This window comes from Quercus robur, chromosome 4, assembly GCF_932294415.1.
Source record: "Quercus robur chromosome 4, dhQueRobu3.1, whole genome shotgun sequence".
Lineage (NCBI taxonomy): Eukaryota > Viridiplantae > Streptophyta > Magnoliopsida > Fagales > Fagaceae > Quercus > Quercus robur.
The window spans coordinates 55143103-55154582 of record NC_065537.1 but is presented as its reverse complement, the minus strand read 5'-3'; the positions used below and the strand labels follow the sequence as shown (position 1 = coordinate 55154582).

The 11480-nt window shown below is 36.5% G+C and overlaps 1 protein-coding gene across 1 annotated transcript; it reads left to right on the top strand.

Moving 5' to 3' along the window:
• The first annotated feature begins 891 nt into the window (after nt 1-891).
• On the top strand, nt 892-11125 carry LOC126722197 (serine/threonine-protein phosphatase 7 long form homolog). The gene is made up of 6 exons (XM_050425343.1): nt 892-1017; nt 1635-2398; nt 5540-5627; nt 6287-6685; nt 8637-8874; nt 10800-11125. The coding sequence occupies exons 1-6, from the start codon at nt 892-894 to the stop codon at nt 11123-11125; spliced, it is 1941 nt and encodes a 646-aa protein (XP_050281300.1).
• The last annotated feature ends 355 nt before the right edge of the window (nt 11126-11480 follow it).

Here is an 11480-nt window from a genome sequence, read left to right as displayed (position 1 = left end):
TGTTCATTTGACACATAACTACGCACACACCATCATTTGATGGTATAGGTCTCACAGTTGTTTAATCCATTTAATAAAGCTCAATATTAATTTGACTATTATTAGTTGCCTCGAAAGCTGTGCTTGTGAGTGAGATGTCCATTGCAGTAGAGTCTCTAATGGAACCTTTACCTATTTCCATGTTTGTCTCCCCCTTTTTTTGTTGAAAACACACCTCAGTAGCCACTAAGTTACAATGAACCCTTTTCAGTTCTTGCTTTATTAAATAAAATTTCTTTTAGAGTGTGATGTCAAGTATGGGAACAAGCAAAAGCAAAGGGAAGGAATTTTACACTTCGATTAAAGAAGGGAAATTCTAGTACTCATGGGTGGCAGGGCTTGTTTAGGGGTAATTGGTAATTGGGTACCTTTTAATTTTAGAGCTATGTTTTAGTGTTCTAGAATGGTGTTTTTTGTGGTGCTTAATTGATTGTTTGGTTTGCATTATGCTTTGTTCATTTGTTGGTTTACTTTGTTTGATTTAGACATTGAATCTCAACTTGGTTGGTTGGTTAGGTTGCTTATACAATTTGCAACTATGTGTCTTTTATGTTTATGCCTTGCAGCCATGAACGTTAGGTTGTTTATATTTTAGTGTTTTACTTTAACTCTTCCTTGATATGATTAAATCGATTGAAAATCAGTGTATATAGATGCATGATGTATAATTCAGTTTAGCAATTATATGTTTTCAATTTTCTGTGAAATCTCTCTTTCACTCTGTCTCTCTGTATTTGTTTCTGTGAGTTTGTTGTAGAACATTCAATTACTTGCCTGTGTTTACTTGCAAAAGCCAAGCTTTTCTTCACTATTACTTGCCTGTGTTTACTTGTCTGTGTTTACGTGTCTAACATGATTGCATGCGTGTCAGATATGCAGCAAGTGGGAAATGTGGATCCTGGACCGACGGTTGGTACACAGTTGACGCGGCAGCCGGTTCATCGATCCACACTGCTTTGGGAGACGCCAGCCGGTCAGGTGTGTAGTTGTACTGAACTTTGGACATGTCGAAATCATTTAATTTTATTTTTGTAGGGTTCTTTGATTCTTAGCAAATAGACGTTGGACATGGTAGAATGTTTTGGTTTACGCAGAATTGTATTTAATCCAAAGAGAAAATGGCATGAAGCATAAATAATCAAGAACATTGTGTGGAGCAGAAATGTTCAAAGTCAGTACATGTCCAAAGTCAGTACATGTCATTTAGAAGCTATAGTAATCAATAAATAATTGAATCCGCTACTATTCTTTTTTCCAAACATGCACACACAATTACGCGTGGCTACACATAAGACAACTAACGACCTTGATTCCTAATTCCCTACTCCATTTGACATAGTGAGGCACTTTGTTCATTCATTTCAAAACATGATGCCCATCACCTTAGTGCTAATTTTAAACAATGTCATTGATGTTGAATTTGATCCTATCTGCTATTGAGGTAGAGCGAATAAGCAATTAACATTGTAACTAACGTTTTGCAAAATGTTCGGGACTAACTAGTTAGCCTACTGTTTCTTGCATATTATTATTATGTAGCATTGTTATAGTTATTTCGTGTGCACTATCCTAAGACAATGCTCTTTCGTGTGCAGGTAGTGCCAGGCGTGCTAAACTGCAGACGCCGAAGTTGCAAGTTACCCGAGCATGGGCTTGACCCACGGATTGCTCGGTACATAACTGAGGCGGGTTTTGAAGGGTTATTCAAGGTCCCAAACTTGGAAGTGGATCATGCGTTGATCACAGCACTAGTTGAGCGTTGGCGTCCGGAGACGCACACATTCCACCTACCGCATGGAGAGATGAGCATCACCTTACAAGATATTGAGGTGATGCTAGGGGTTCCTGTTGATGGGTTGCCAATTACTGGGGCTATGAAGATGGATTGGCCTACGTTGTGTCTTGAGTTATTGGGTCATCGTCCACCAGACCCGATACCGCATCCCCATGAGAACACCTCTATCCTTGCTGGGGCGAGGCTCAGATTCACGTGGCTGGATGCACTATTTAGTGGGCCCCTAGCTGCGGATGCTACTGATGAGGTGGTGCAGCAACATGCGCGCTATCACATACTCGATCGGTTGGGGACGATTTTGTTTATGGATAAGTCAGCAGACCGGGTGTTGGTGCTGCCTCTACAGTTCCTAAACCCAATCAGCAACGCGAAGAGGTACAGTTGGGGTAGTGGGGCATTAGCCTGGTTGTACAGGCACTTATGCAAGGCATCGGAGTCGAAGGCGAAGCAGATTGGTGGAGCAGTGATGTTGGTGCAGCTGTGGGCGTATTCGAGGTTCCCATTGATATGCCCTGTTATGAGGTTGCCACTACCGCCAGTGGAGGCAGGTCCCCTTTCCAATCGGTATGTTATTTGAGTAGTTTGATACAATTGTCAAGTACTCTTATTTTTTTTCAATAAATGTTTGGTATGATTTGTGGTGCCTACGTATATTTGTAAGACTATGTTGCTTCTATGATTAAAGCATGCTACTTTGCGAAAGACAAATTTCTTCACCTTATGTCAATCATTATATTTGCATTATTATTATTTTGGTTAGTCTGATTCCAATTTAAATTCCAATATCTTACTACATTTAGTTAATATTAGAAATGCTAAAATGTATTGGCAATGCTAAAGCATAGTTGTTTTGGCCAATGTCCTTTTCTGCCTGGTAGTAGTTCTGAATTTGCAAGATAATTAGGGCCATAACCTAGGCAAGAGCCTTGTAGTTTAATTGGCACCTCCTAGTGTTTCCGACGTAGACATCCAGAGTTCAAATCCCCCACTCCAACTATGAAATTATAAAAAAATAAAAAATAGAATCAGGGCCATAACTTAACTTTACCCTATGCTTAACTATTTTTATATGGTAAGACAAATAAGTATATATTACATGTATATCACACCTCTAATACAGAAGAAGATAGAAGAGATTAAATCATATACTTTCAACAAATCCCTAAGTCAAGAATCTCTCTATGTCTAGATCTTTCTAATTTTTAGTAAAATAAGTGGTGGAAACCCATAATGATGGTTGGATATCATAGATAACCTTGGGTTTTCACTTCTCAGATGGTTTGGGTTTAATATTCCTCCTTCAAATTTCAATCTAATGTATTTTTGATAATTGTGTTTAGAAATGAAGTATTGGTTTTTTGGTTTTCAAAAATCATTCATCATAGAATATACATAAATTGATATATGAGATGTACATGAGTCAAGAGCTCCTTGGCACTAATTGTAGGACTTGGCTAACCAATATGCATCACGGTGGGTTAGTAAGAGCTTAGAAATTAATTTAAATCCTCTTAGCATTTCCATCGATGATTGTTATTCTTGGCATTCCTTTATCTCAGTCTCTAGATTGGGTGGTAGAATATTTTTCTGCCGTATGTCATTGTTGTTTAGTCTAAAGGTTAAAGACCTCATGAATTATTTGGTATCACTTTTGATGTGTAGCATAAACATTTTATGTGGATTGGTAGTTGCATACATTGCCAAGTAAATGGTTATGAAGGTAATGGAAGTTCTGGTAACTTTGATTTTTTTTTTTTTTTTTGGGTTGATGGTAACTTTGATATGTTAATGAAGCTATAGGCCTGTTTCAAATCAAAATTGCCTCTATTAGCTTAGGGACTGGCCTCTTGTCCTAAAAGGGTCCATGGTCATGAGATGCTTACTAATGCCATAGGTTCAATCTGCCTTTTTTAGCTTCTAATGCAGCATTTGAGGAGACAACTGCAAATAGATTTTAAACTTTGGTAGAATGAATTCAGTCCAAAGAAATTTTTTTGACTACATTCTTTTGAGAAATAAATTTTGGTATCATGCTAAAACTCTTACTAGAAAGTAATTATACTAAATGAAATTATGTACGGTTATGTCATTGGAGAATTTATATTTTGTCAATAAATAATATAAAATAGTATTCAATGTGACAATTTCTCCAATTTCTCTATAATGATCCACAATTTCTATAATTGCTCTACTACCCGGTGAAGGACAAATACCAGACCAACCCCAACCAAATTATCCAAATCCCAACTTTATCCACCACCGTGAACGACCCATATTCCCTAATCACAAGTTGGTTTTGTGATTGTGGGGTTCCATTGTCGAATCAAAATGTTACAAACGAAAAGGGTAAAGAAAATTCAAGAAATTGAAGATACATTCACATGGAGTTAGTCACCATTTCTATCTAGGGAACAATATGCTGTCTTCTGTCCAAAGCTGAACCCATTGAGAATACAGTAAATCAAACAGGGCAGGGAGACAATAATTCCAAATCTTGCAATTGCCTAACATAGATAGGGTACTAATGCACTACTTTACCCCTAACATCCAAATAATCACTAACCCTAGCATGTTTGTTAGCTGCAATTTGGAAAGGATCATAAACTAACGTAAACTAACCAATTAAAAGACTTGTTCCCGCACCATGCATCAGGCCATATACCCTCACCATCATGCCATCCCCAATTTGAAATCTAATAAATTTATAGGACTCCCAAAACCTGCTCTTATTCCTTTCCACAGTCCCACTCCGTGTGGAAATTCTACTCCGTCTATAGTCCACTGGGAATCTTGCTCGTATTTAATTCTCAGAAGGCATCTCCACAATTGGTCATTTCCCTGAGTAAAGCACCATATTCACTTATCCAACAATGCAAAGTTGAAGGAGCTTAAATTTTTAAAGCAGACCAGAGCGGCCAGTGGACTACAGACCAGTGAACTGGGACCTAGACTGGTATGGTCCACATTAAAAAACCAGGAAAAAATTGGAAGGGCTCAAAACCAGTCAAACCGCTTCCTGGTTTTGAGCAGTTTGATTAGTTTTGGCCCCTTTTTTAATTACTAAATATTTTTATTCTCTTACAAAAGAAAACCTTGTATATTATTTTTTTGATAAGTAACAATCTAACATATATATATATATATATATATAAATATCATGCATATGTTAGGTTTACACATAAGCTAGCCCAACATTAAAAACTAAACAATGTCAGGCCCTTGCAAAAACTAAACAATGTATTCATGTTTGAAATTCTTGATGGAGAGGTATTTATTGAGGAGGAAGTATAGTATCCCCTTTCATTTCAATCTGGGACTTTCAATAAGTCTTTCTTACAAAACAATAAGTCCCTCATTGATTTTGACTTGTTTTTATTTTTATTTTTTTAAACTGGTAAGTTATAGGTGCACCCAATGGGAATCCAAGATTGAAAAGAAAAAAAGATATTACACCATGCTTGTAGTAATAAAGGAGCCACTCTTTTTCTGTCTTTCATTCTAGAGAAGAAAAGTTCCAAATTTAGCATGATATTTTTTATTTTTTATTTTTTTGATATATAACTTTAGAACTTTTTATTAAAGAATAGGCAACCCAAGTACACTGAAAATGTACTACAGTGGCATGAATATTTTCATGATAATTATTTGGAATCTATTATTTGGATGATAACTAATGAGCATTGTTTGAAATTATATGTTTACTAGATGGAAGGGGCCGAAGAGCACGACAGAGCATGCGACACATGTGCTAGTTGCGTATCGTGCGTCACTGTCGAGTATACGGGCACACCAGGTATTCTACCGCTTCATGTCACAATTGATACTGTTTGTTCTATCGTGCTTCACGTTGTCCACATATGATCGTCGAGTGATATTGTTTGTTCTAATTGAAGTGCAAAGAATAATATGTTAACTCATAAATCCAGCACTATAAGAAATTCTCCTGATGGTAGAATTACGTTTAATTTTGATTGTGAATCAATGTCTGAGAGTGTAAATTATATATCAGGATTTTCTCAAGTCACCTTCCCTTTTTCCGACAAACAAATCTTTGCCAAACTTAGAGATAATTAGTGGGGAACCACATTCATGCAGTTCATGATTCATGACCATAAATATAAAATTATTGGAAATTCAATGATACATAAAAAGTAAGCATGCATGCTATAATTGTAGACAGATTACTGATGGCAAGTTATAGCTCGAGCCAATAAAGGAATACGTATACAGATAAGAAAATGGTTTCGATGACATGAAATAACAACTCTATCTAAGAAAGAACTCAAATCATACATAGGTATAAGGTGACAGCCATAATTAATAAGTAATTCTCTCCTTGATCATATTTTCTGATTCAAGCATCATAGCTTTTTATTATGTGGCTGCCACACTGGTAGCACTCTGAGCTTCTCTTATTGTTGGCAGGCATCTTATTGTTGACCATTTATGCAGGTTGTTTGGGAGCCCTACAGCGATGTCCTAGAGTTGTTGCCCCCATATTGCACTGCCGGCCGACAAATATGGAAGGCCGATGTGCCATTGATCTATTTTTGGATAGTAGAGGATCATTATCCGGAACGTGTCTTTCGTCAGTTCGGGATGAAGCAAGTGCCACCGGATATTGTAGATACGTCCGTTCATCTCCACAAAATCTCCCTCCAAGGTAAACTAGATAAGGATTGGGTGCAAGAGCATGCTGCCTACATTGACCGATGGGCCCATAGAGAGGAACATATTGCTGATGCACCGGCATTGGATGGGGACACGACATACCTTGCTGCTTACATGGAGTCGTACCGAAAGACGACGAGACGGTACATTACACGCGACTCGGCGTATTGGGAAATAATGGTAAGGCAACAATTCGATGCTTCTTTTATGGATTGACAATATATGTGTGTTGCTGCATGCATTATGAGAATTTTTTGATGAGTGGAGTCATTGGATCAATATTTTGATATTCATTTTAGAGAACATTTCATTTTAGAGAACATTTTCATATTCATTAGGGTATATTTATTTATTTTTAGGTTTGCCAAATTGTTTTTGAACATGCGGTAATGAGTACCAATTAGTTATGGATACTTTAAAGTACCGTCCCTAGCTAGCTTGGTGTTTTCCTCGGAAAACCCAGTCCATATCTTGCAAAAGTTGATTGAATTACACAGAATTGTAGGATTTTTTTTTTTCATAATGGGCTTCCTAAAAAAGTTCTTGAGAGAGAGAAGAGGAAGAAAGTAACCTAATCTTTTTTCCCCCTTCTTTTGGCACCTTAAGGTTGCCTTTCACCTTTAAGTGTAGTAAATTTGTGGAGTGACCATCACACCAAGAGTGTGTAGTGGTAAGTTACTTGGTCATGTTAATTTACTACACTTATATTTGGTCAAATAACAGTGAATCAAAGTTGCATTTTAAATTAGTACTCATGATAGAATTTAATAATTAATCATTGGCTTTTTCCTAGCTAGGAGCTCATTGATGTGGTTGTTGTAATATCACCCCACTTAGTTTTCCATATGAAATTTGCCCTAAAACTGAGATTGTTTGAGGCATGGTATGGTCACAAAAGTAAGCTATTTTAGAAAATATAAGTGGAGCAGTCTCATTGAATTAGTATAACCGGGTTGGGTTTAGCACATCTATGGATTATCATAAATTTGGGTTTGGTCCATAGACAAAAAGAATATGATATTGCAACACGATTGGGATTATGGCCGGCCCTGTTCCTCATAGTTAGGGCCCAACCCATTATTAGTTAATTTACATTTATTTAGGAAAACAAATGTAATAATGATATTGTTTGTACCTCTGATTCTTTAAAAAGACTAGACAAATATTTAAAAAAGGAACTAGCCAAATACTTTATACTGCAAACTTTGTTGCACATTTTATAACATTGGGTTCCATTGCAATGTCTACTTTTACTCCAACCTATTATATATTCTTTTTACGACTTATGTTAGTAGGTCCATAGACTAGAAGGGTTCTCTTGTCTGGTACCCATTTTATACAATTCATATATTGCTCATCAAATAGAAGAAAAGTAATTAAGGGATTCTTTTTCTACAGATTTTGATATCATATAATTAGGTTATGCCAAATTCGTTATATAAAAAATACTAATCAGTGTATGACTCAGCAGTCGGTAGAATACTTAATAATCGCATAACATTGCATGATTTGCACTTTGAAATAAACTAACATAAACCTTTTCATTCACTTTTATAGTCTCGTTTTAGTGGGGCGAGCATAAGATGATACAACTCTGAAGACTCAAGCAAATTCAAACTCGCATTTGATCGAACACTATAATTCTTGGTGAAAGACCATCTTATATAGTATCTTACTAAATTATTGACATGACCTTCGCCAATAATATGCAAAGAAAATGTTAATGCTCTCGTCAAACAAGTAAAGCCTTCTCTGGTTCCTTAAGATTGTCTTTTGTCTTGTTTCTTCATCTACTTTTTAAAGACATTGCAATAGTGTACGATACCTTGGAATATTGTAAAAATGATAATTGCAAGTAGGATTAGCTCTTTCAATATCTGATAGATCGCAATGCTTTTTTCACGGGTATGCATAACCCCAAATTTGGTTCGTGTTAGTCTCATTAAATATTAATAGTATATAATTTCAACCACAACCTATTTGGGGGACAATAAAAATTATATATATATAAATTATTTGTTAAAAAAAAAATTAAAGATAAAACAGATTTAGTGCTTTGGACTTAAAGGCCTAGTGTTGCACAACACAAAACTAAAGAAAGAAGTTTTAATGGGACTCCTTTATTTCGCAGGTTGAGTCCACTGTGGAATTACTATTGCAATGCGAACCAAACTCCGCAGTGTACAACCACCTGAAGAGGACGCTGGATCTTGTCGGAGAGATGAGCCGAGCGGCATTGGAGAATGCGCGTGCCACGGTGACTGAGGCGAGCACACAGGCCACAGGCCGTGGTGGGGGAGGTCGTGGGTCTAGAGGGCGTGGACACAGTGGAGGTCGTGGACGTGGTCACGAGGATGACGATGTCTTGGGTAACTTCCAACTCTAATACCTTCAATTCTTACTGACTTTAACTTCTACTACTTTCAGTTGTAATTTATTTAGAGGACATATTATAGTAGCAAAGTATATATTGTTTGGTAACATGTTTTTAGTGTTAATTTTCACTTCCTTCTCATAATTATGGTATAATTAGTAGCGTTACAATGTTCTGCAATTATCATAAAAATTAACCAATGGGAATAAGCACTTTTTTCTTCCAAGCGATATATATATGTATTGAAATGTAAGACATGCAAACTTGTTTCATTCATTCCTTATCAACTACAATCACAATACTATTATCCACTTTTAACATATACACATCAATGCTAATATATTATGCTTATGTATGAAAACAAAAGTCCAGCAAAATCATTTTTTCATCGTATAAAGCACAGAGCACTATGGATGCCAATGTAATTCCTTTTAAAAATATTGCTACGCGACCATGAACATAAAATTAGCATTATATGAGGAAATTCAAAGTTGTGATCACACTATGACGTTCATAAAATTAGAGTTTAAAAAATAGTAATAACAATGATAGTACATGCTCAACTAAACAAAGCTGGACTTTGTATTTCAAAGGTTTTGTTTTATAAATTTTATTATTATAGTTAATTTAATATGCCAATGATGAATTCAAAACAAAGTTTTATTAGATTTTACCAACAAAACAAGGTTTATACGTAACTCGTCTAGGTGGCGTGAGTATTAGTTTTATTGGGAAGGGTTTACACTAGACAATAGTTATTGGATTCTATGAACGACATGCACTAGGTGCGGGTCAAGCGATTGCTTACGCATTTGGCCCTTGTCTGATGTTGGGTTTACACTTTACAATAGGGTTTACACCGTATTCACTTCGCCCTTGGTTACACTTCACATTTTGAATCTTCTGTTAGAAACAATGTTTTATTGTTATTGTATCAGCTTTGTAACTGCTATGTGTTTTCAGGTCTGCTCTACCTTTGTTTTTGGACTTTGTTGTCTTCCATTCTCAGTTGAATGAATACAGAGTGTTGAAATAAAGAAAAAACAAAAAAACAGTGTCTTTGTGAAAACTGATATTTATGAACATTTTGTAATAATTGATAGTGGAAGTAATATTTCTCCAGTCTCAGTTAGGAAATTTTTCCATCCTAAAACGCCAACTTCATTTCTTAAATGTTATTGTTGAAGTTGAAATAATTATTGTATGAAAAAATTGGCTTTTGCCCCTTTAAAAAAAACAATCTAGCATTTTACTGTATTTTCCAAATTAATTAGGAAATGCCCCTCTGTTTAAATTCGATTTTTTGAAAATCAAGTTAAACTCTATAGTGACGTTTTTTAGGATTTTATAGTGACGTTTTAAGGACCTATAGTGGCGTTTTGTAATCCGATTTCCATGAAGTTGAATTATAGGTAACAAAAAGAGAAAAAAATTGCATGTAACTCGACTTTATGGAGATTGGATTATAAAATGCCACTATAGTTCCTTAAAAACTCACTATAGGATCCTTACAAATGTCACTATAGGGCTTAACTTTGTTTTAGAGAAAATCGAGTTTAAAAAGAGGGGTATTTCCCTAATTAATTTGGGAAAGACGGCAAAATGCTAAATTGTTTTTTTGGAATAGGCATTTGCCCATTTTCTCTAGCTTGGGGCAAAATATGATACTGCCATTGCAAATGGAAAAGCATTCAATCAGAATTCAGAGTAAGAACATTGGACCGGAAATTCAAGCAACCATGAGACTTCATTTTGTATGATTGGTTGTGTGCATGTGAGTGTGTATATGAGAGGTCTCATGCACCCAAATTAAGCGAGTTTAAAGGGTCAAATGCCATTGAATCATATCTACGCTGCAAATAGTAAGACATTTTATGACTCAATGTGGTTATCTTAATAAATGCAACTGTTTTTCTGCAGATGATGAGGTGTTGGAGGGCGACTGGGGCATGTACATGGATGGTGTCGGGTCATCGCGATGCACGTCTGACGCTGCTGCCCAGCCATCCCACCCCCCTGGCCATGAGAATAGTGCAGAACACACATCCTGTGCCCAAGCTGGCCCTCGGTCCCCACCACCCACTCGGCTGTCTCCCCCATTGTTTGCCGACTCTGCCCACGACGGTGGCTGTATATTTGTACCCACCCTTGGCCGACCGACACCACCTGTAGTTCAAGCTGAGCCCACCCAGGACCCTTCACTTCCTAACCCTGACGAACCGGCTGCACAAATCGAACAGATATAGGGTGAGAATATAGTGCCGGTACATGGGTTGCGAAGATCACTTCGCACTGACATACATCCCCCTGGTTGTGGGACCGGCGACGGTAAATAACATGATTTATGGAAACATGGAAGCTATCCATAGACTGCGCATAATTATAAAAGACATATAAAACTCATAAAGGAATTATTACTATGTCATTATATGTCATAGTCTTCTATTTTCATAATGATAAAAGTAATTATTTGCATAGCTAGGAAGGCATCTTTCTTAACTGCTACATGTTCATCAGATTGTTCAGATTAACAATCTTCTGCTTAGTTTGCATTATATTTTATTATTTAGGCAGTGCACCTCCATGCTATGTAAACTGTTT